Source organism: Pituophis catenifer, unplaced genomic scaffold (assembly GCF_029215685.1).
Source record: "Pituophis catenifer annectens isolate HBS135680 unplaced genomic scaffold, rPitCat1.0.hap2 SCAF_1, whole genome shotgun sequence".
Taxonomy (NCBI): domain Eukaryota; kingdom Metazoa; phylum Chordata; class Lepidosauria; order Squamata; family Colubridae; genus Pituophis; species Pituophis catenifer.
In genome coordinates, this window is record NW_027256881.1 from 20341170 (window position 1) to 20366569 (window position 25400).

Here is a 25400-nt window from a genome sequence, read left to right on the forward strand (position 1 = left end):
TGTCGCCGGGGCAGAGGATGGGGGCGTTATTATATTATTTTATCAATTTATTATATGACTTTTCTAATATTAGTTTTATTCTTTTTATATGAGGTTTTATATCCTGTAAGCCGCCTTGAGTTGCCATGTGCAAATAGGCGGCAATGTAAGTTCCCTAAATAAAAATAAATAAATAAATAGTAGGAAAACATCTTCAGTCTGTCCCAAAGCCAGCAGTGATAGACATCAGAATTACCTTCCTCTGATGATGATTGAGGGGGACAGTTGCCCTGAGTCATAGTGAACAGGGTATCTGAGATGTCTGAGAGGAAGCTGTCCATATCAAAAAGCTGCCTCCCCTCCTCCTCCTCCTCCTCCTTATCCCGCAGCAGCATTGGCACCACATTGGAGAAGAGCTGGTTACACCAATTCTCTGTCGATTGCCAAGGTACATCTTCCTGCATAGGAGAGAAATGAATATTCCAGCTGGGATCTCATCAGGATCCCTTTTACAGTGAAGAGCTTATGTGCAGCTCCAAATGGATTAAACCAGATTCTCTTCACTCACCGGTTTTGGGCTGGGAACTTCCCCTTCCCGGCTAAACCTGTGGAGCTATAAGAGAAATGCTATATTAGACTTGGATTTCAATTGAGAAATGACATTTGTTCTGCCTGGAGCTGTTAAAAGATAATGAAAAGTCACCCTTGTTTCAGTGGGAATGAAAGTGACAGGTAGTTGAATCAGGCTAATAAGGACAATGCTCTTAAATAAGGTAGGGGGCTCTAGTGGTACCTAATACTGTAAGAGAAATGTACTGTAATCTCTGATATCCTTAAGATACAAGGATGTGCAAAAATTTCACCACTCCTGTGTTGAATAGGCAACTCCTTTTTGCATTATACAGGTAGTCCTTGACTTACGACCACAACTGAGTCCAAAATTTCTCTTGCTAAGTGAGACATTTGTTAAGTGACTTTTGCCCAGAGGTGGTATTCAGCCAGTTCAGACCGGTTCGCACGAACTGGTAGCAGAAATTTCAGGTTGGCCCACCCACCCACCCGGCTCTATGCCATCCTATTTAGGCACGTTTTTGAGGCCAGGCGCACATGCGGAAGGTGCGCACACAAGCAAAGCACATGTGCGGAAGACCGGGCGCATGCAGGGAAGGCAGACACATGCGTGAACTGGGCGCGTGCGCGCACAAAGCAAGCGTGCGCACAGGTGGCGAACTGGTAGTAACATAATGTGAAACCCACCTCTGCTTTTGCCCCATTTTACAATCCTTCTTGCTACAGTTGTTAAGTGAATCACTGCGGTTGTTAAGTTAGGGACACGGTTGTTAAATGAATCTGGCTTCCCCATGGACTTTGCTTTGCTTTATGATACTACTGTCATAAATATGAGTCGGTTGTGAAGCATCTGAATTTTGATCACGTGACCATGGGGATGCTGCAAAGGTTGCAAGCAGTGGTGAAATATAAAATTTGTTACTACCGGTTCTGTGGGCGTGGCTTGGTTGGTGGGTTAATATGACTGAGTGGGCGTGGCCAACCTTTTTGTTTTTTTACTTTTAAAACCATTTTTTCTACAACCTCTTTGGCTGAAGAGGTTGTAAAAAAATGCTTTTAAAGCCTTTGATGATCCCAGCTGACTTGCCTGATCAACAGAGGCTTTTTTTCCTTTTGAAAACATTTTTTCTATAACCTCTTTGGCCAAAGAGGTTGTAGAAAAAATGCTTTTAAAAGCCTCTGATGATCCCAGCTGAGCCACGCGATCATCAGAGGCTTTTTTTTTTTTACTTTTAAAAATAATTTTTTCAGCCAAAGAGGTTGTAGAAAAAATGCTTTTAAAAATAAAAAAAAAGCCTCTGATGATTGTGTGGCTCAGCTGGGCAATGGGGGGGGGGGGGCAGAGATTTTTGCTACCGGTTCTCCGAACCACCACCCGCCATCGCTAATCAGGAGCATTTCACCCCTTGGTTACAAGTGTGAAAAATGGTCATAAGTAATTTTTTCCAGTGCCGTTGTAATGTTGAACTAAATGAACTATTATAAGTCAAGGGCTACCTGTATTTTGGGATCTCTACAGAAAAAAAATCTTGCTCTTCTGTGAAGAAGGAAAAACTGTGTGATTCTGTCCCTGCCTGTATTATCACTTCTAAATCATGCCAACAAAGAACTAAGGTATCAGATGAGTTCATCTGACTATTTTCTAACCATCTTGTCAGAAGTATGGAAATATGGTGTTAACATCAAGGAGCAATTTGGTCCGTACAAATGCACTGCACAGCCATAACACATTGACAAACTACTAGGTGGTGGGTTTTTTCAGTTATTGGTTCAAGGTAGATTAAGGGAAAAATCAAATAAAATATAAAATATTTTAAGAAGCTAAAACATTCATTGATTAAAGCTTGTATTTCCTTGAAATCATGGCTCACCAGAGCTACGCTTCAAGAGGGGACTGGAGGCTAAAACATATCAAGAACGGTTGCAGGAACTGGGTATGTCTAGTTTAATGAAAAGAAGGACTAGGGGAGACATGATAGCAGTGTTCCAACATCTCAGGGATTGCCACAAAGAAGAGGGAGTCAAACTATTCTCCAAAGCACCTGAGGGTAGTACAAGAAGCAATGGGTGGAAACTAATCAAGGAGAGAAGCAACTTAGAACTAAGGAGAAATTTCCTAACAGTTAGAACAATTAATCAGTGGAACAACTTGCCTCCAGAAGTTGTGAATGCTCCAACACTGGAAATTTTTAAGAAGATGTTGGATAACCATTTGTCTGAAGTGGTGTAGGGTTTCCTGCCTGGGCAGGGGGTTGGACTAGAAGATCTCCAAGGTCCCTTCCAACTCTGTTATTCTATTCTATTCTGTTCTGTTCTGTTCTGTTCTGTTCTGTTCTGTTCTGTTCTATTCTATTCTATTCTATTCTATTCTATTCTATTCTATTCTATTCTATTCTATTCTATGAGTGTATTTCCAATGTAATTAGGATGCATTTAAAGTAATAGTAGTTTGTCATAAGTAGTAAGAAAACAGTAAGTAAGAGAAAGGATTATTTTATGATGTTATGTTATCCAAAGCAATAAATTAAAGAGGTGTCATTCTTTATGCATTTTCAGAATCCATAGATTTGTTATTTTTTCTAACATATAGGCTTTTAGTGCCATTGCTAATGAAATGCCATCATCAGTACCCAAAAGGTCATTATCACCATCACTGTCATCACCACCAACCCCTAGGCAAAAAAAAAAAAAAAAGCCTAAAGGAGAAAGCGCCAATCAACTTAGATCTGAATATGCTTGTCTTGATATTGTTGTCCTGTGATGCACCATTTCATCCAACTGAAGGTTACAAACAGAAGACTTTTGGTAGTACGGTATATAGATAATAACATAATAATAAGAACAGCTTTGCTGAAGCAGAAATTCCAGAGCCAAACGTTTTGATATCTTGTGAATCTTGGGAAGGTATGTATGTTGGTCCTAATCAAAGACCAATTGAGCCCCTAGGTGGAGCTACTACCCAACTCATGATTTAGAGTTGACTTTTGACTCTCTCAATTACTTTTAGTCCTCTTTTGTCAACCTGTCATCAACAAATAGTGAATGGCAGATGCAATCAGATGACATCAGGAAGTATCTGAGGACAGATATGAAGTCTATCTTTTTCTATCCACCCACTTTCAGATCAGCTTGATAACATTGTTGGGAGAAAGGGACACAAATCCTTACTCTTTTCTTATAGTAGGTCCGCCATTTGTGATACTCTTTCATTACCACTTCAATTCGTCGCTTCCAGTAGTTTCCCTCCAGCACAACTGCCTGAGAAGGAAGACAACAAGCCAGAAGAAGAATAAATTAAAAGAAAAATAATAATAAATTTCTCATTTTTTAAATTGTAATTTTCCAAGTTCTGCCTGGCTTTTGGGATGATAAAACCATGTTAATATTAAGATGTATTATCAATGTAACTGAAGGGAAAGATATTTAAATGGATTGGTCTCCAGCACAATACTAATACTAACTTGCTGAGTAGATTAAAATGGATAAGATCACACTAAACTATAAATCATGGCTTTTAAATGGTATCTGGGACCATACAACAGTCAAAGAACAGAAATAACCATTTCATGACATAGCACAATAAAAGGAAGAGGGAAGGAAAAGACAATCATAAGGAAAGACTGATGCAGTTCACAAGATGTTCTTGTTTTCAGTGTCTGATAAATTAATAATGTCAATAATTTATTAAATATTTTGACACTCAATCCGCAGCAACTCTGAGTGGTTCTAAGGACTCCCAACACTGGGTTACTTTTAACTTTGGTCATTTGTGATTTATATATGTTATATGAACTCTGCTGCTTGATTTATATAGAGTGTATTTTGCAATCCAAAAAATTTGCATGTTTGATTCAGCAATCAGATTGCGTGTTGCATGAAAACTGCAGCGATCTCAAAAGGTGGGTTTTTTTTCAAACGACAACTGAACTTTCTTGATTTTTTTTTTTTAAGACAAGACGCTTCTTGGATGAGAAGTAAAACTTCTTCAACAAAAATCAAGAAAGTCCAGTTGCTGTTTGAAAAAAAACAACCCTACCTTTTGGGACAACCATGACCTTGATGACTGAGAACCTTCATAGACAAAGCCACGTGATCTAAGTGACACAGTCAAATACGTTGTGTGAACCTTGTTGACTTTTCCTAACACCCATCGTATCAAACCTGTAGGTGAAGGAGTGGTAAAACCTGGGAGCAGAGTTAAAAGAGGAAGTAGCCTAGAATCTCTACATAGCCACAAATAGTCCAGGCCCCCCCCCCTTGAATTCTGTTAAACCCTGATCTGATTCCTAGCAGGTGCTAACCATTAGTTGAGAATTTACCTGTGCATAGGCATAAGTAGCAATAAATCAGTTTCATTGGACCTTCACATGTGGATCTAATCTATCATGCTTGACAAAACTGTACTCTCAGCATCTATACACACATGGACACACACACAGAGACACACAGACACACACACATATGATATGGAGAAAGTGCTGCACCACTTACTTCTGGCTTTCGATGTTCATCGGCTTCAGACCCATCCAGAGGAGTAACAAATCCACAAACAGAGGCCTTCCTGCGTTCCACATCTGTGTAAAGAATCCATTACGGTAAATATTCCATTGTCTCAGGCAAGCTGAGGTGACACAGGTATTCCTGCTACTTCTCAGTATCTGCTTTATGAGATGACCATGTCATTTGCTCTGTCCCCACCCTCTCTTTCGTCTCCCCTTCAAAAATATACTAAAGCAGAAAAGACAGAGCTGTTGCTCAAGCCTTTGTAATCAAGCAGAAGGACATGTAGAAATGTTCCCACTCATTTTTTTCCCCTAACAGTGCAGTTTGGATTACCACACCCATTATCCTTGGTCATGCTGGCTGAGACTTTTTGGACTTGCAGCCTAAAACATCTGCTGGGTACCAAATTATGAAAAAAAACCCCACAAAACCATTCTACTTCACTGTTTCTGTATTCCCCCCCCCCATTTTCCATTTGCTATTCATGTAGCTGAGCTTCTTTTAGGCTAACAGTCATTAGCTACATGAATAGCAAATGGTAAATGCGGTGGGGGGATACAGAAACAGTGAAGTAGAATGGTTGTTTCTTTTTCAGTTGACATCCCTGGTTCCTATTCCCAGCTAGATGGTGACAAAGAGAATTCCCTAATCTAAGTGTTTTGTTTATATAAGAAAAAGATGTTTGAGGCTAGACATGATGCTGTGAAATAGACTAATAGTGGTGTGGTTGTATCATTTGGATGAGGAAAACTTCTATTGTCAGCAATTTGCAGGGCCATAGCAAGCTGTAGGGTAGGGTAGGGTAGTGAAGGTAAGGGAAGGGAAGGGAAGGGGGATCTGAGACAGGGGTGAAATCAAGCAGGTTCTGACAGGTTCTGAAGAACTGGTAGCAGAAATTTTGAGCAGTTCGGAGAACCAGCAAACACCACCTCTGGCTGGTCCCAGAGTAGGGTGGGAATGGAGATTTTGCAATATCCTTTCCCTGGAGTAGGGTAGGAATGGAGATTTTGCAATATCCTTTCCCTGGAGTGGGGTAGGAATGGAGATTTTGCAATATCCTTTCCCTGGAGTAGGGTAGGAATGGAAATTTTGCGATATCCTTCCCCTGCCAAGCCACGCCCACAGAACATCTAATCTAGATTTTTTTTTTCTTTTATCTCTTCTCTACCATTTGTCTTTCTGGTATTTTCTCACTTTTTACAATTTTGTTTTATATCATGTTGCTTACTCTAAATTCTAATATCTTGATGGATATGTCTAAATATGCCTAGACTTATTCATTTACTTCTGCAAAGACCCAAGTTCCTTCTTTAGGATTGAAAAATTGCTTTTCAGATTTTTAATAAAATCAAAATCCATATTGGAACACACACACCCCAAATCTAAATGTACTGGTGCTTGGATCTAAAATGTTTTTCAGATGTGGGCAATGCAAACACTGAAGCCCATTCCTGGAGAGCAAGCTTTGGCTCCTATCTACTGAAGCTGAGTTGAATTCCCAACCATCTGCCCCCTCCAACCAGAGGTGGGTTTCAGCAGGTTCTGACCAGTTCTGGAGAACTGGTAGCAGAAATTTTGAGTAGTTCAGGAAACTGGTAAATACCACCTCTGACTGGCCCTGCCCCTGTCTATTCTCTGCCTTTCGAGTCCCAGCTGAATGGGAGGGAATGGGGATTTTGCAGTAACCTTCCCCTGGAGTGGGGAGGGAATGGAGATTTTATAGTATCCTTCCCCTGCCACGCCCACCAAGCCATACCAAGCCACACCCACAGAATCAGTAGTAAAAAAATTTGAATCCCACTACTGCTTCCAACCCAGGGGTGGGATTTGACCAGTTTGAACTGGTTCAGGTGAACCAGTAGCTCTGACAATCAGCTGGGAGCGAACCGGTTCTCCCTGATGATCAGATCGGCCCACCTGCCCATCCGTGCTATTTTCCTACCTTTATCTTCTCAGCTGATTTGCGTGGTAGAGCGGAGTGCCACACGAATCAGCTGTGTTGCTCCTCCGAAGAAACCAGGAAGTAAAGATTTCTTCAAACTGTGCACGCGCGCACAGCGCACATTAGACGCAGGTGCGCTCAAAGCACGTGCAAATTGCACGATTACCGAACCGGTTGTTAAACTGGGAGGATCCCACCACTGCTCCAACCCTCTCCCCATCTCCCTCCCTAGTCCCCAAACTCACACTGGATGTACCAAGCTCTCCAAATGGCATTGTTGAGGCGGATCTTGTCCCGACAAAGTAATTGTAATCCTTTGAAATTCTTCCACTTGGGGGATACCAGCTTCCCACTGAAATGTCAAGCAAGAAGACATGGATTTAAAGAGGGGGGGAATACAAATGGGGAACAGATGGACCCCAGTTCCGTTTCTTAACCAAGTTTGTAAGTCTTTGAAGTGATCCAATATCATTTTAACAAGCCAGGGTTGATGGAACTATAGTTATATTTATCAGTAATCATTTGCTAGAAGAACTAAATTGAGCAGTCATGAACAGAGGCAGTATTCCTTGTTTAAATGTGGTTGTTTTCATGTCCTGTTGATGGTGTCAGCCTTGGAAGCCATATTAGGCCGGAAGCTTCAATGCTGCCACCTCCTCATGTGTGGAAAAGTAGGAGGGGGGATTTAGGAGAGGGGAGTTAGTAGACATAATAGCGTTCTTCCTATCGGTCAAGGTCAGAGTGAGCCAGCATCTGGAGGAGGAGTGGTCAGGGGCTGGCTTGAGGTAGAACGGACGATGATTGGAGCATGTGATCGATTGAGGAGAAAGGGGTGGTGTTGAGAGCTTTGACTTACTGAAGGAAAGTAAGTTTTTACTTTCCGGGTTTTTCAGATTCGGGATTTCCCAGATGTGCCAGTTTACCTATTTCTAGTAAAGAGAACTTTGGAAAATGCCTGCTTCCGCGTCTTTACTGGGACGCGGACAGATGGGCTTCCTAGAGATATTTAGTTGGTTGGTGATGAAGACAACTAGACCTGATGAATTCTTGTTTGATTGAACAAGGCATTTTTAAACAGTTTTTATTAGTTTATAATATAGCATACAGTACAAAGAAAATACAAAAGTAAATAGTAGGGAAAATAGGGAAGGGAAAAGGGAAAGGAAAAGTGTGGGAAAGAAAAGGGGAAGAAGGAAAAAAAGCCATTGACTCTTTGGTGCAGTAGAATAAGGCATTAACATCAAACCTCAATTTTGTGACTTTTACACAGGGGTGGGTTCTACTTACCTTTACTATCACTTCAGAACAGGAGTGCGAGCTTCTGCGCATGCACAGATCGTCCATTATGACGGGCGGCTGGGCGGAGCCTCCCACCGCTTTTACTACCAGTTCACAAGAACCGGACAGAACCGGGAGCAACCCACCACTGCTTTTACGTAATAGTATAAACTAGTCATTTCTATCTAATCAGTAAAACCCAAAATCAAAGTTTCACTTTTTTCCACCTCAAGCACAAAGTCCAGAAGGAGTTCCCAAGTAGAAATCAAAGTATTTATATTTTTTCTTTGCTCAAAACAGTCACTTTAGTCATCACTGCTAACTCCAACAATTTTTGCAGCCATTCATCCATTGTGGGGATCGGGGTGAACCTTCCATTTCTGTTCATAAAGTAGTCTTGTTGCTTTCAACATTTATAACATCAAAGTTCTGATTTGTTTTTCCAGGTCTTTTTCCATTAAATTATCATTAAACCCCAAAGAAAAGTCTCTGGTTTTCTCTTTATATTCACTTTAAGAATTTTCTGTATTAAGTTATGTATCCTACTCCAATATTTCTTTGCTTTATCACATGTCCATCATAAATGATAAAAAGGTCCCTTCTTTACATTTACATTTCCAATATTCATTTGAAATGCCTTTATATATTCTTGACAACTTATGCTTGAACATGATTTGAAGTGTACTGTTGAGTATCAACTTTGGATACCAAATCAGAATTTCGCTGAAGCAGCCTATCTTTCAGTTGTGGATGCTGAAGACAAAGAGTAATAGAATGGCATTATCATGTGTGTATCCTACAGGCCAGTGATGAAATCCAAATTTTTTTACTCCCGGTTCTATGGGCATGGCTTGATGGGTGTGGTGTGGCTTGGTGGGCATGGCTTGGTGGGCATGGCAGGGGAAGGGTACTGCAAAATCTCCATTCCCTCCCCACTCCAGGGGAAGGATACTGCAAAATCCCCATTCCCTCCCCACTCCTGGGGGAAGGATATTGCAAAATCTCCATTCCCACCCCACTCTGGGGCCAGCCAGAGGTGGTATTTGCTGGTTCTCCAAACTGCTCAAAATTTCCGCTATCAATTCTCCAGAACCTGTCAGAACCTGCTGGATTTCACCCCTGCTACAGGCATTTAATTAAAAGCCAGATGTTGAATTAGTGGATCTTTGGTTCGTAGAAGGGCTTTTTGTCCATTGCATCTGTTTGTAAAGGTTCATTTTTGGTGAGATAGGTGGCATGCAAGTTTGATAAATAAATAAATGAATAATTTACAAATCATTAAATAACCCTGCAAGATAGGTCACTATTATGACAAAGTGGCTAGTGGCATATTATCACTTCTTCTACAACATGACAGTGAAATATTATCTTGTTGTCTTCATTGGGTTGCTGTAATAACAACAGAGTGGTGCATGCAAAATGCTTTTAAAGCATTAGATTGTTATGAGAAGTGGAGTTTTAACCAGCCAGGAAATAGCAAATTATGCAAGATGCCACATGAGAGTTCCCTGTTCTAGATATGTCACTGCCTTCTAAAGAGAGGTGGTGCACAGCTTGTTTATTGGAGTTATTATGTTAGTATAAAACTAGAAATTAGTGAAAGCATGGTAAACCGATCCAAACTAGACTGCAGAAAATACGACTTCAGTAACAGAGTTGTCAATGCCTGGAATGCACAACCTGACTCTGTGGTTTCTTCCCCAAATCCCCAAAACTTTAACCTTAGATTGTCTACTGTAGACCACCTCACCCCATTCCTAAGTGGTCTGTAAGGGGTGTGCATAAGCACACCAGCGTGCCTACCATCCCTGTCCTAATGTTTTCTTTTATTTGTATCATTTACATGTATTTATAATTATGTTTACACTTATATCTGTCATATACTGTAATACATGCTTGATGAAATAAATAAATAAATAAATAAAAATGTATCCACGTGCACAGGTTGCCATCAAAATCCTCTGCTTTGTCCAACGTGCCATTGTATTCACTGCCTCTGTGGCAAAATACCTTATCTTTATTATTTACTTTAGGGCGCCTTGTTTCAGTCACAATAAGTAAGGAATAGGCAACATCTGAAAGGTGAGCAGAACCTCCAGAAACGTGTCATGGCAATATTGAGACAAGTCCATCCTTTTTTGGTTTGCTGAAATGTTGGTAGGTGTGGGGATCTAAACCCAGGTGTCCTTTCAGAGGCAAGGCCTGCCCCTCTGTTTAAGGACTTGTTTTTCTAAGTGATTGAGTTCGCACTGTATACTGAAGTAGATTAAAGTCCAGTTGGATAGTTTCTGGTTGGGTAGCACCACTGCCCAGGCTTGTCTGAGAGCACAGAGAAGATTGTGAAAGGTAGGCTAGAAAATTGGAAAACATTCCTGGAAGAAGACAGTTGAAAACTGCCTGGTTATATCCATGTGGTCCCTAGAAATCAAGCTTCATTGAGGGTAGCTTTGCCTTTTAATCCCTGATTCAGTATGTTGTAGAGATCTCGGCATCTTCTGTGAACTAGGCCCTCATATTAAACTGTAGCATGTTTTATTAATTTGGATACAGCATGTGATTTAGTTGACCTGGTATCTTTAAGGTTTCTTATATTATATGAATCCAAATGAAGAGTCCCAAAGCACATTTTTTAAAAAAACAGTGCATATGGTCTAAAGGAGCGCTATCGAAACAAGAGTAAAACCATACTGTACCAATTATTCCCTCACTATATCCAAGTTTCCAGGAACAGTCAGCCGGCTGTTTATTCAGTGTGCAAAGCAGAGCACATTTTCGCTAATCTATGTGCAGAGACCCATGTATAAAGCCAGCCTTCATCATCTCCTGGACAGGAAAGCAAGCAAACACCAGCTGGGATGGAAAACCCTGTAAAATAGCAGCCAAATGTTGAAGGAGGTAGTGTGACGGAGGAAAGTGCACAATGGAGGCCAGTGCTGAATTATAAAATAGAAATTCAGAGTGGGATTGTGTAATCTTCCCTTAATTTTGTGCCCTCCAGTGACATTAGACTACAAATCCTATCATCTTTAGTTATCATGAGTTGATATAGTAGATAGATAGAACAGTGATGGCTAACCTTTTTGCAATTGCGTGTCAGGAGTGGGGTGGGTGGGTCACGTGTGCAGGTGCCCACACCCATAATTCTATGCGCCCTACCCTCGTGCATGCGCATGCGACCCCCACACTCCCCCCGCTCCTGGCACACGATGGCACGGTAGGCCCGTTTTTTGCTCCCCCCAGCCTCCAGAGTCTTTCTAGCCCCCCCTCCCCCCGGGAGATCCTCTGGAGGCCAAAAATGGCCCATTTACCAACTTCTGGTGGGAATGGAAGGCCCGTTTTTCTCTCTCCCCAGCCTCCAGAGCCTTTCTAGGAGTCTGGGGAGGGTGAAAACGGCCTCCCCCACCCGGAGGCCCTCTGGAGGCCAAAAATGGCCCATTTGCCAATTTTCAGTCCCACCAGAAAGCTCTGGAATTTAATTTAATTTAATTTAATTTAATTTAATTTAATTTAATTTAATTTCCAATTTATATACCGCCCTTCTCCCTGAGGACTCAGGGCGGTGTACAGCCAAGATAAAGCTGGGGAGAGCAAAAAATGGCCTTCTGGTCCCACCAGAAGTTGGCAAACGGGCTGTTTCCGGCCTCTGGAGGGCCTCCGGGGAGGGGAAGGCTGGTTTTGCCCTCCCCAGACTCCTAGAAAGGCTCTGGAGGCTGGGAAGAGAGAAAAATGGTCCTTCCCCACCCTCCCTGAGGCCCTCCGGAGGCAGGAAACAGCCTGTTTCCCTACTTCTGGTGGGCCCAGAAGGCCCAAAAATGAGCTGGCACGTGCCAGAGCTGAGCTTGCATGCCCACCGATATGGCTACGCATGCCACCTGTGGCATGCGTGCCATAGGTTCACCATCATGGGAATAGAGTATGCACCCTGTTGCCTCATTACTCCATAGTTTTAGACTACAATACCACAATGGATTTCTTGACAGTAGTCCAATTACTACCTGCTTGTATGTGACATTAAAACTATTCAGGTGAATATCAAGACATCTATCCTAAGAGAGAGTTTTATGCAGACAAGTGAATCATTTGCTACATTTTAGAATCAAGCAAAGATTAAAATTGGAGACAGGGGACTATGTATACAAACATTAGAAAGACAAAAAGCCAGAAAGTCAAATGTATGTGTTGCAATATTTTCAGGATCAGACTCAATAATGATAATAAGAGTTAGAGGTTTAAATATATTTCTCTTTAATTATAACAGGCATTCTATATTTACTGAATATTCACAGATAGAAGCAAGGAAAATGGTGAAGGTGGCTCCTTATATATACAAGGGGTGGAGCCAAGAATGGGAGTGGTGAATTATGAATACATTAGGAACCAAAGAATAAGTTAACCCCTGATGTCCCATATATACATTATTTACACATTAGGGAATAAGGCATTTACATCTCACAAATCCCCCTCTAAATGCCGGTTCGCTATACAACACCAATTACATTCAGATTCAGGACAATATAAGACATATAATTTTGATGTTAAATATTTGTGCTGTTTAGAAGGTAAAGGCTTCGTCAATATGTCAGCTAATTGTTCAGAGGTATCACAATGCACTGCTTTGATAAATCCATCTTGAGACAATTGTCTCACATGCTTAAATTTTATATCTATATGCCTGGACCTTTGTCCAATGGCATCGGATCTGGATATTTCAATGGCTGCTTTATTATCTTCATGCATAACAAAAGGCAAAGCAGGTTTTTTCCAAACATCTGAAATCAAATCATTAAACCATACAAGGTTATTTGCAGCTTTGGACAAACAAACATATTCCGCTTCTGTGGTCGAAGTGGCTACCAGTTCTTGTTTACCAGTGTACCAGTAAACTGGACAGTCATTTAATAGAAAAATATAACCAGAAGTGCTCTTTCTGCATGATATATCTCCAGCCCAATCCGCATCTGTGTAACATGTAAGTTTTGGTTCTTTATCATTACTAGGTTCTAATACTAAGCAAAAGTCTAATGTACTTTTCAGATATCTTAGAATTCTTTTGACTGCTTCCCAATGATACATTGTTGGTTTGCTAACATATCTTGACAATAAGTTGAGTGGTAATGCAATATCTGGCCTGGTCCAATTAGATATATAAAGAAGTGAACCTATGACTGATCTATAAAATGTATTATCCTTGAATTCAGGGGAAGATTCATCAGTGTTTCTAAGGAAATCAGTTTGCATAGGAGTGTCACAGGGTTTGGCATTGTTTAAATTGCATTTGTTCAGAAGTTCAATGATTTTATCTTTCTGAGTAAGTTTGAATCCCCTTCTAGTTTTGTTAATTTGTACACCAAGGTATTTGTTTACTTTACCTAGAGATTTCAACGAGAAATGTTCGTTTAGCTTATTTACAAAGGTTTCTCTTCTCTCCTTGTGTTTTCCTATATATAAAATATCATCTACATAAATTAATACAAATTCAATATGATCATCACTCTTTTTTACAAAGAAACAGTTATCAGCAGTGGTAGCGTTGAAATCCATGGTCTTAAGTACTTTTACCAAGCAATCGTACCATCTTTTGCCAGATTGCTTTAATCCGTATAGACTCTTGTTCAATAGCCAAATTTCATTCTTATTAGTGTATTGACTGTGTGGTGCTCTAACATATATTTCCTTATCTAGTTTTGCGTGTAAATACGCAGTCTGTATGTCATATTGAAATACATCAAGATTGAGTGCAGATGCCACTACTAGAGCTGTTTTAACACTCTCTGTTCTCACTGTGGGGGAGTATGTGTCAGTGTAGTCCTCCGGATATTTTTGTGCATAACCTTGTGCAACCAATCTAGCTTTGTATAGAGTATTGCCTCCTTCTAGATTCTTAATTTTATAAATCCACCTGGTACCTATAATCGTTTTATCTTTAGGTGCAATCGCAGGTGTAAACACATTTAATCCTTGCAAACTTTCCATCTCTTTTTTCATAGCTAGTTCCCATTTTTCCTTTTCTTCACGAGGGAGTTTTAATACTTCCTCATATGTATTAGGTGTCATTTGTTCACCATCCATATGCATTATGTAATCTCTGTATTTATTTGGTACTTGATTTCTATTGTTTCTAATAGCTCTTTCGGGTTTGCTATGGTTATCATGCAAATATCTTGCTTCCTTTTTTGTTAATGTGTCTGTCTTTATTTTGTGCTGACTATTTGTCCAAGTTTTGGTTTTGTTTTTATTTTTGTTGATATTTTGATTTTCTATTGTCCCTTCCTCACAAGATTTTGTATCTTTGCATTTATTTGGAAATATTTCATTAAGATGTAATTTAGACCAATTGGCCTGTTCATGGAACACAGCTGTTCTGGAGACTATAAATTTGTTATTATTATCAATGAATCTGTACCCTTTGGTGCCAGTTTCATATCCCATAAATCTTAATCTTCTGGATACGTTTTCTCCCTTTCTTCTCAACTGCTTAGGTATGTGTACGTCTGCAGTGACTCCAAATATGTGCATGTGTGCTAATTTGGGTTTCCTATTATACATCACCTCATATGGTGTTTTATTCACAATACTGGACCAGGTTCTATTTTGAGTGTAATTTGAATAATGTAAGGCCTCTGACCAAAATTGTTTGCCTAAACCAGCATCCTCTAATGTGCACCTAATCATGGTTTGTAGTGTGGAATTCTTTCTCTCTGCAATCCCGTTTTGGAACGCAGAAAATGGACTAGACGTGAAATGTAGCATTCCTCTATCCTTTAACCATTGGGAGAATTCTTTAGACATGAATTCACATCCCCTATCTGTCATAATTTGTTTTATTCTGATATTATGTTGTGTTTCTATGCGTTTGTAGAATTCCTTAAATTTCTGAAAGGTTTCATCCTTGTGTTTTAATGTGTAAACAAAACCATAGCGACTGTAATCGTCTACTATTGTTAGGAAGTAACGTTTTCTATAAGTGATTGATGGAGTTAATGGACCAACTAGGTCCATATGTACTAAGTCAAAAATTTTGTTAGTTGATCTGTTGGATTTTTTTGGTCTGGGACTAGTTTTTAGTTTAGTGGATTTACATACTGAGCATTCCAAATAATTTTCACAATTTTTTATTTTGACACCTTCTGCGTGTTCAGTCATTTTTTGTACTACAGGAAAACTTGCATGTCCTAACTTCCTATGCAAGATGTGAGCACACTCATCATGAATTGGTTTACCTATTCTTGGTTTCTTCTCATTGTGTGTATTTGCGTGATCATGAGATATTTTACATTCATCATTGTCACTGTTACTAACATTTTCATCATCTGCCTCAATACAATCTTCCATATTTGAATCAATGTTATGTAACCATCTTTCTTTTGTTATTAGATAGGGTAGGCCTCCTTTAATCATCACAGTGCCTACATTTGTTTTGTCCTTCTCTAAAGTTGCTTTCCCCTTTGAGAAAACTATATTGATGTCAGAATCTCTGCTTAGTTTTATGGCACTTAGTATGTTATGAGGTATTTCTGGAATTAACAATACCCCCTCTATTTTTCCTAGGCCAGGCAAGGTCACATTTCCTCTGCCTAATACTTGAACCTTTTCTTGATTAGCTACCTTTATTACAAATTTATCTTCTGTAAATGAAGACAATATATTTTTGTTATTAGTGGTGTGGTTGGTTGCCCCAGAATCAATAAGCCAATTATTGTTCTCATTTTGTTGTGTTTTAGTGCTGTCTTGTTTATTTAGTCCATTCAGTGAACCAGATTTTCTCTCTTTTGAATTTTCTCTACCCCCTCTACTATCTCTGTAATTTGGTGGGCTTCTATATTTATGTCTATCTGTGGAAGACTGTCTATAATTGTATTTGCTCCTATACTCTGACCTATGTCTCTCCTTTGAGATTTTGGGACAGTCTCTTCTATTGTGTTCCCTGGACCCACAATTATGGCATTTAAAAGCTTCATTGTATTTTTCCTGGAAAGCTACCTTCCTAAAAGATTTGTGTTCTGTGTGATTGCTGGAACGATTTTTTCTTGAATTGTCTTCTGCTATCAATTTGTTAGATAGACTTTCTATGGATAAATATCCTAGATTGATGGTGTCTAAGTGTGACATAAAACTATCCCATGATGAATCAAGTGAATTGATAATAACACTTTTCATTGTTTGATCTGAAATCACTTCCCCCCTCAAATGCAGCTCAGCTCTTATTTTGTTTAGAGATATCAAATGCTCACTTATGGAAACCCCTGGTTTTACTCTGGAAGAAAAGAAATCCTTAGACATTCTTGTAGTGGTAGCTACACTATCGCTGTGAAACAGATTAAACATGCATTGAATTATTTCTGAAACAGTTAGGTTTGGTTTGATGCTATGATACATTGTAGGAGACACGCTAGATATTATTAAGAAAAATGCTCTATGATGTAAACAATCTATTTTTAAAGTCCAAGGTCTTCTTGGAGGACTAGTGATAAAGAATAGCAAATTTTCTTTCATAAAGACAACCTGGAGCTGTTGATACCATTCTTGCAAATTAATGCCATCAACTCTAAGTTTTGGGAAGTCACTGGGTAAGTTTCCCACATTATTTTGTTCATTACTTACAACCTGAGGTAGTCCGTGGTCTCGCAAGTGCAGGAAATTGCAAAACGGCATGGGGATGCTTGCAACGAGTCTGCGCGGTTCTCTGGCCAGTTCAAGTCTTTCCGGACCGTCTACGTGGTTTCGCACATGCGCGTTGCTCATTTCTTCTTTGGCGTCGTCGTGGAAGGTTCTCTCCATTGCAGCTCGCTCGCTCCGCTCCTCTTCAGACGAGTCGGTTTCTGGCTCGTTTTTAGGAGTTTTGATGGCGGCGACTGCTCTTTTCTTTCTTTTGTGTGCGTTGGTACTTGATCCGGTCTGCGGTGTAGGGCGGAATCGACATGGCTCTCTGGGCTCGGGCGTCGTCGCTCTCGAAGTCAGGATGGGAGCGTGCAGGTCTTGAGGTATCGGCTTGTTCTCTAGCTTCTTCGTTGTCGCTCTGGAAATTTTTAATTTTGGCCCAAATGCAGCAAAAAGCGTCTTCATTGCTGACTTTACTTGGGATTTCGTTAAGTCGTCTTCGCTTTCTGATTCTGGTTCTTCTGAAGAGTTTGAATCTTCCTTTTCGCTTTCGTTGTCTGATAACGTTTTTCGCGCCAGAAATTTTGAACTGAGCATTTTGATTGGCTCTGCTTCGCTCACTTTGGAGGCTTGTTGGAACCAAGATGGCTGCCATTCAAAATTTCGCGCGGGATCACATCTTTTCTTTTTCATAACGACTTTCTCTGTAGTCATATCACTCACAGTTTTTTGGTCTTTGGGTTTCTCTTTAGCAATGTTTTTCTCTCTCGCTGCTCCGCTGTTTTTCAGCATTTCTTGGAGATTCGCGATGAGGCTTTCATCATTCTTCTGGCTTTTTAATAGTTTTAATATCTCTGACCTGAGTTCGTTATTTTCTATTTCGATTTCCTCCTGGTCATTATTTTCATTTATTAGTTCTTCTTCTTCAGTGGTGTATTCTTCGGATTCTCTCGAAATCGCGTTTGTGGATTCGTTGATTATTTCTTGTTCAGTTTCTATTTCTTTGCTGTAGGCCCTGGTGTTGGGCCTATCTTTCTTAGACATCTTTAAGTATTTATTGAGTCAATTAACCATCCTCTGCTACCAGCTTGTTGCAATATTTTCAGGATCAGACTCAATAATGATAATAAGAGTTAGAGGTTTAAATATATTTCTCTTTAATTATAACAGGCATTCTATATTCACTGAATATTCACAGATAGAAGCAAGGAAAATGGTGAAGGTGGCTCCTTATATATACAAGGGGTGGAGCCAAGAATGGGAGTGGTGAATTATGAATACATTAGGAACCAAAGAATAAGTTAACCCCCGATGTCCCATATATACATTATTTACACATTAGGGAATAAGGCATTTACATCTCACAGTATGTATTGGAAAAGCAATAGTTTGAAAAAAGTTGTTCCAGCTGTTGATTAGTACTTGTCTTGCAGGGATTTTTTTTCCCTCTCTTTCCTGAAAAAAACCCAACAGAAGTGGATATTATATCTCTAATATAATAACTAATCTCTAATATATTATATATTATATAATATAATATTATATTATAATAATATAATAATTGATAGCCTTCAATAACCATTTCTGCTATCTTTCTTTCTTCCAAAAAGTGAAATGGGTGGAAGAAACATGTCAAGCTAGGGATTCATTCATTGGATTCACATGTTAAAGACTAAAACAGTGTTAATTAAATATAGTTACCGTGTTCCCATATGTTAAAGACAAAAATGAACTGTGTTGACTATTTATACAGCAGGCTTAGTCAGTTTATTGAAATGAACTATAAAATAGCCAAACAGGCTATCTCTGACAATAATTAAAGATACCAAACCATATATACACCCACGCAGAAACAGAGCAAACTTCCTGTATTTAAAAGTAACTGATCAGTCAATCATCCCTAATCAAAAGCAGTTTATAGGTTTATTACAGTGTCTCCTATGTTCAAAAGCTACTTTTGTTAAAAGCAATTAAGCAAAAAACAAAAAAAAAACCAAATCTAAAACCAAAGATGCCCCTGTATCAACCCACAGCAGTGGGAGTGAACAGAAGGAAGTCCATACTCATTTTTTTGTCAAATGTTTCCATTCTCCAGTCTTCATCTGGCAACAGCCATGATTACATCAGTTCTCAAAAAACCTTAGAGAGCTGCCAAGGGACCGCAATGGCAGCAGAACGAGGAAAGTGTTGTTAATTTTGTCATCATTTTTTAGTCTCCTAAGTACATGAAACCAAGGATTGCAGAATCACCAGCTAGCTAGTATGGTTCTACACAAAATGCCTGCAGAGGACAAAGCAATTTTTTCCTCTGTTGATGGCCATGTTCCTCAAGGGTGAGATATGGTGGATGGGGCTGAAGCAAGCACCATTGGGATGATTTCTTGCACAACAGTAGAAGCACAGAATGGAAGAATTCGAAGGGATCTTGGTGATCATCAAGATCATGGTACTTCAATGCAAGTATCCAACTGCTATATCATCCTACAGTTGGCCATCCAGCCTCTGTGTAACACTTATAGTGAAAAAGACTCCAGTACTTTCTGAAGTACAATCAGAGGTGGTATTCAGCTGGTTCATACCAGTTTGAGTGAACCAGTAGCGGCGAATGCAGGTGGGTCCACCTGCCCACCTGCCCCGCGTAATGCTGTCCTATTTAGCCATGTTTCCAAGGCTGGGTACATGCGCGGAAGGTGCGCGCAAGAGCGAAGTGCATGCACAGGCTGGGCATGTATGTGGAAGGCACAAGAGAGAGCAAAGCGCATGTGCAGAAGGCCGGGTACATGCACGGGGGGCACGTGCGGGGGGCGAACCGGTGGTAAGAATATGTGAAACCTACCACTGGCCACAATACCACATTGTTGAAGACCTCTGTTAGGTCTTCCTCTGACCTCCTGATATATCCCATAAAATCTATTTTCTTTTGGCTGAAATGTGGCTGAAGGCAATTTACATTTTTTATAAGACCGTATGAAACCCCCAGGGCTAGAAACTGAGTTTGCATATTTGGAGCGGAGGGGATCATGGTCACATAGGACATATTTGCATAATACACTTAAGTAAGTCAGTTATAGATCTAGGACAAGGGTGGGTTTTACTTACCTTTACTACCAGTTTGCAACGGGGCCGCACGTGCGCGTGAGCAAAGTGAGCATGCACAGAAGCATTTTGATGACATCAGGGTCAGTGGGCGGAGCCTCCCGCCGGTTTTACTACCGGTTCTACAGGTGCGAACCGGGGGCAACCCACCACGGATCTAGGAGCTGCTTTAGTATAATTTCTAAATCAAGTGTTAATCTTGTCATTTTTTTTTACTGTTTTGGTTAATTTATGCCTCAATATATTGCACAAATCCAGAAAATGAGTTAGTTTAGTAACCAGGTCAATGTAATGTGCGAATACAGCTATCAGTCTTGTGTGATAGGCAAGAACTGTCCTCAACTGTGGATATAACCAAAAGAAAAATGGGAAGATCTAAAACTTGAATTATTGTAATTTCTTTAGCTGGGACTGTACTTGAAGACTTCTTGGAAATTGCAGCTGCTGTAGTATCCAGCTGCCCATTTGATAAAGGATCAACTTTGTTATTCCTTCATCACACTGCTGTAGGAGCTGAACTACGTACCACAATATTTCTTACTTTTAAGATTTAAGATCTTCAACAGGACATGAAGACAACATTTCTTACTTTAAGACAACTTTAAGAAGAGTGGACCAAGGGCATTAGGGGACTGGAGGCTAAAACATATGAAGAACGGTTGCAGGAACTGGGTATGTCTAGTTTAATGAAAAGAAGGACCAGGGGAGACATGATAGCAGTCTGTCAGTATCTCAGGGGCTGCCCCAAAGAAGAGGGAGTCAAGCTCTTCTCCAAAGCACCTGAGGGCAGGACAAGACGCAATGGGTGGAAACTAATCAAGGAGAGAAGCAACCTAAGGAGAAATTTCCAAATAGTGAAGACAATTAATCAGTGGAACAACTTGCCTGCAGAAATTGTGAATGCTCCAACACTGGAAGTTTTTAAGATGATATTGGATAACCATTTGTCTGAAGTGGTGTAGGGTTTCCTGCCTAAGAAGGGGGTTGGACTAGAAGACCTCAAAAGTCCCTTCCAACTCTGTTATTCTATTCTATTGACTTCAATTCCAAGAATGGGAGAATAGGCAGACACTGGCCTATTGGTCTAGTTTGGAATTTCCAAGTACAAGTCAGGGTGCTGGTCACCACCTATAAAGCCCTATATCACTTGGACCTGGGTATCTTTGAATCCACCTAGAACAGGGGTCTCCAACCTTGGCAACTTTAAGACTTGTGGACTTCAACTCCCAGAATTCCTCAGCCAGCAAAGCTGGCTGAGGAATTCTGAGAGTTAAAGTCCACAAGTCTTAAAGTTGCCAAGGTTAGAGACCCCTGACCTAGAATATGCCTAAAATGCCTTCTGAAAGTTTGTAAAGACCTGGCTAAGTCAAGGCCCCACACCAGCAGACTGAAATAATGAGCGAAGTCTCCTTTCTGAGCTGCTACTGTATTGGGGAATTTGGACTCTTTGCCCTGGTTCAGAACAAACACTCTCTGCTACTGCCAAGTAGGTGAATCGGGCAAAGGAGCCTCTTGCCAGCCACCTCACCGACCAAAGCTCTCCAGCTGCCTAGGAGCCAAAGGAGTCCACAGATTAGCCAATTATTCACATGATCTATTATTGCTCCTTAGTAAAATAGGTTTATTCCATTCGTATCCTTTCTTTTGGCTGTTTTAGAAAGGGAGAAGAGTTAGACTCCCTGGAACACTTACTATGTTTGGAAATCATGCTAAGCCATGGGATGTTTAAATATGGATTGAATACAATTCCCACACGATTGACTGGCTTCACACAACTTGCAAACCCATAAACCTTTTTTTTACAAACCACAATGGCTTGATGTGTTCACCATGCTAAATCATGCTATTAAACGAACCCACAAGTATGTTTTAGCCTGTTCTGCAAACCCAGCCATTCTCTTACATGGAATAGGAGATTGCAATGGAGGATGTGTATTGCATTCAGTACCACACATGAATTTGGAATTAGACCAGTGTGTGTAACTAGTACAACTTGGTGGACATTCCCCCCCCCTCCCAGCTACATACACACATCAGTCAAACAAGCAGTGTTAGAATTCAATGCCAGGAAGCCAGGGGTGAAATCTACTTACCTTTCCTACTGGTTCGGAAGTGTGTGCGTGCACGTCACATGCGATTTTGGACCCTCTGTGCATGCACAAAGCCTTCTGCGCATGTGCAGAAGGTAAAAAACACTAATTACATCTAGCTTATTGCTTTGATTACTCTATAAATAAGGGAAAAGCAATTGCCATGTGTTTGGAAGGCTAAGAAATCTTACTCTGGGTGAATTTCTTATTGTCAAAGTTAGCCAGGCCTTTGGGAGAATGGAGAGAAGGCCAAGGACTGCAACTCAAGTTAAATGATAGGAAAGGAAAGGGAAGCAATCTTCTTGTAGCACTAGACTAGGCTCATCAGAATGAACTTTGTTCTGTTCTTCTCTAGAGAACGGAAGACACATAATAACTTGCCCTATCAATCTCTTGGATAAGACCACTCATATCTAAATGTTAGATTGTAAAAATCAAAATGAAAACATTCCCAAATGACAGGCAGTCTAGATAAGAGGGCGGCTGGCCAAAGATGACTCATGAATGACAGCTAGTGAGAGTGATCTTCTTCCAGACAAACATCAGCTTCTTGTTTCTTGGATTAAGACATCTCTGTCCTCCAGTCAAAATTAGACAGAAAATCATCTTACTCCTGCATATGCACTGGGTCTAAGACTCAAAAAAATAAAGAGCATTTCTCATGAGGTGAGATTGTTCGGTCCAGAATGAAATTCTGACACACATCCACCCCACTGACATGAATGGAAGTATATCCATCACTCCCAGAGCCCAGACCAAACTTCAACAAATAGGGATAAATGAAAAAAAAAATTTATAGGAAAGACTAATCCTTGACTTGCAACCATAATTGAGGCCGGAATTATAGTTGTAAATCATGCTAGTCCTTACGCGGCCTGTGCCTGGTTTTATTATCTCTTTTGCGGCAATAGTTAGGCAAATGCTGTGGTCATTAAGCAAACCCACTGTGCACCACCACGGCATCAGCTCCATGGTGGCACGATGGTTAGAGTGCAGTATTACAAGCTAACTCTACCCACAACCAGCAGTTCAATCCTGACCGTATCAAGGTTGACTCAGCCTTCCATCCTTCCGAGGTCAGTAAAATGAGCACCCAGATTGTTGGGGGCAATAGGCTGACTCTGTAAACCATTTAGAGAGGCTATAAAGCACTATGAAGTGGTATATAAGCCTAAATGCTAGTGCTAGTGCTATTTTGCCAGAAACAAGAAGTAAATGCCAGTTTCCAGAGGAAAAAATCATTACAAATCACAATCATGTGACCACGATGCTACCAATTATGGTAAATGGCTACCGCCATTGATAGCATCCCGTGGTCACATGACTGCGATTTACAATGATTTTTTTTCCTGGAAAAAAATCATTGTGAATTGCAGTCATGTGACCAATGGATGCTACCAATGGCAGTAAATGTGGGCTGGTTGCCAAATGCCCAAACTCTGATCATGTGACTATGGTAGGTGGAGCAGCTGGCTCATAAATAGCTCTAAGGAGGCCTCCTGTAATTTACAATGGCCCCTAAATGACCAGTTGTAAATTGGGGACTACCTTTGTCTCCTCTATAATCTTTTAACCAGGTTAATTAGGGGAGACTAATCACAATTACAGAATAAAAATAACCACACCCTATTAATGGTTTATATATGATGCTTATTGTCCCACAGATCTGAAGGAATGGAAAAGGAGCCCAAGGCAAGTGGGAGTTCATAAATGAACAATTACAATTTCCTTTCAAAAACCAAGCAAACAAAAATGATTTGTTCTGCCAGAAAACTGTCAAAAGCACAATGAAGGAGCAGGATTGACTTTCAAGACAGATAGAAATATAGTCAGGAAATATTTATTTAGTTCAGTTCTCCAGAGTCAGATGAATTGCATACTGAGGCTTTGAAAGAACTCACTAATAGTCTGTCTGAACTTTTATATACTATTTTTGAGTGCTTTTGTAAAAAACGGAATTGGGCAAAGAGTGTCCCTATCTTCAAAAGAGAAAAAAGAAGGCCAACCAGCCAGTTAGCCTGACATAGATATCTGGGCAGATTCTCAAATAAATTATAAACAGCCTGACCTGCAAACATTCTGAGAACAAATCGTGCCAAACTAACCTTATCTCATATTTTTGTTGGGCAATTTTCTTAGTAAATCGTGAGAATGCTATAGTTGCTGTACATCTTACACAATACAAAATAAGATATCTTGATTCAAAAAAGCATTTGACAGAACATCACATTTGATTAGCAAACTATTTAAATGTGGATGGCATGACAATGAAGTGGACACCTACAGTAGATACCAGAATAACAGAGTTGGAAGGAACCTTGGAGGTCTTCTAGTCCAACCCCAGGACACTTATACCATTTCAGACAAATGGTTGTCCAATTTCAACATATGTTCAAACAATGCTCATCAGGACAGACGTATTTAAACAAACTGAAACAGGTTCAGGGATAATTAGAAGAATAGACCGTAAATCCCATGAAGAGAGCTTGAAAAAACTGAAAACGATCCACATCATGAAAACTGAATAGGAATATAATGAAACTTTTCTAATATTTGAAATAAAGTCATACATTAGAAAGCCAAGATTTTTCTCTTCTATCCCAGAATGCAAGAGATGGATGATGGATTTACGGTAAATTACAGGAAGTAAGATTCTGGTTGAATCTAAAAGAAAAACAACATTTAAGAATCACTTGTCAATGGAACCAAAATGCCAGAGAGATATCAAATAAAGGATGCTTATCACTGCTGATCAGCAATTCTTTCATATGGATTCCCGCACTGAACAGGAATGATTCAATTACTGTACCCCAACTCTATGATTCTAAGTAGCTGGAATGGGAAGGGTTAAACAACTTACAACAGTTCATTTACTCACTGTTCAAAGTTACAATGGCACTGAAAAAAGTGACTTATGACTGTTTTTCACATTTATGACCATTGCAGCATCCCCATGGTCATGTGATCAAAATTCAGATGCTTGGCAACTGGTTCATATTTACAGTAGTGGCCAAAATTGTGGAAACCTTTTGGGGAAAGTGCATTTTTGAGGTTTGATGTAGATAACACCACTTTTTTTTTTTTTTTTTTTTTTGGAGTTTCAAGGTAATCATATTCCACTGCTGGAATGGCCTGGGAATAGCCCATACCTTAACCCAATTGAAAATCTATAGAGCCGACTAAAGAAACTTGTTAATCAGAAGTGACCCAGCAATAAAATCCAGTTAATAGAAGCAATCATTCAATCTTGGTTTCATATTATAACAGCTGCAGAACTAAAAGACTTGGTTCACTCCATGGGAAGACGTTGTAAGCCCGTAATTCATGCTAAAGGTTATCCAACT

At 40.0% G+C, this 25400-nt stretch overlaps 1 protein-coding gene across 1 annotated transcript in view; it reads right to left on the reverse strand.

Annotated features, from left to right (window-relative positions):
• MLXIPL (MLX interacting protein like) overlaps positions 1-25400 on the reverse strand; it is a 68200-nt gene that overhangs the window by 36186 nt on the left and 6614 nt on the right. The window contains exons 2-6 of the mRNA XM_070946461.1: positions 7240-7346; positions 5041-5123; positions 3718-3807; positions 548-592; positions 236-437 (exon numbers count right to left, since the gene is read on the reverse strand). Of these exons, the coding sequence (XP_070802562.1) occupies positions 236-437; positions 548-592; positions 3718-3807; positions 5041-5123; positions 7240-7346 (527 nt within the window). The remainder of the gene's footprint in view (positions 1-235; positions 438-547; positions 593-3717; positions 3808-5040; positions 5124-7239; positions 7347-25400) is intronic.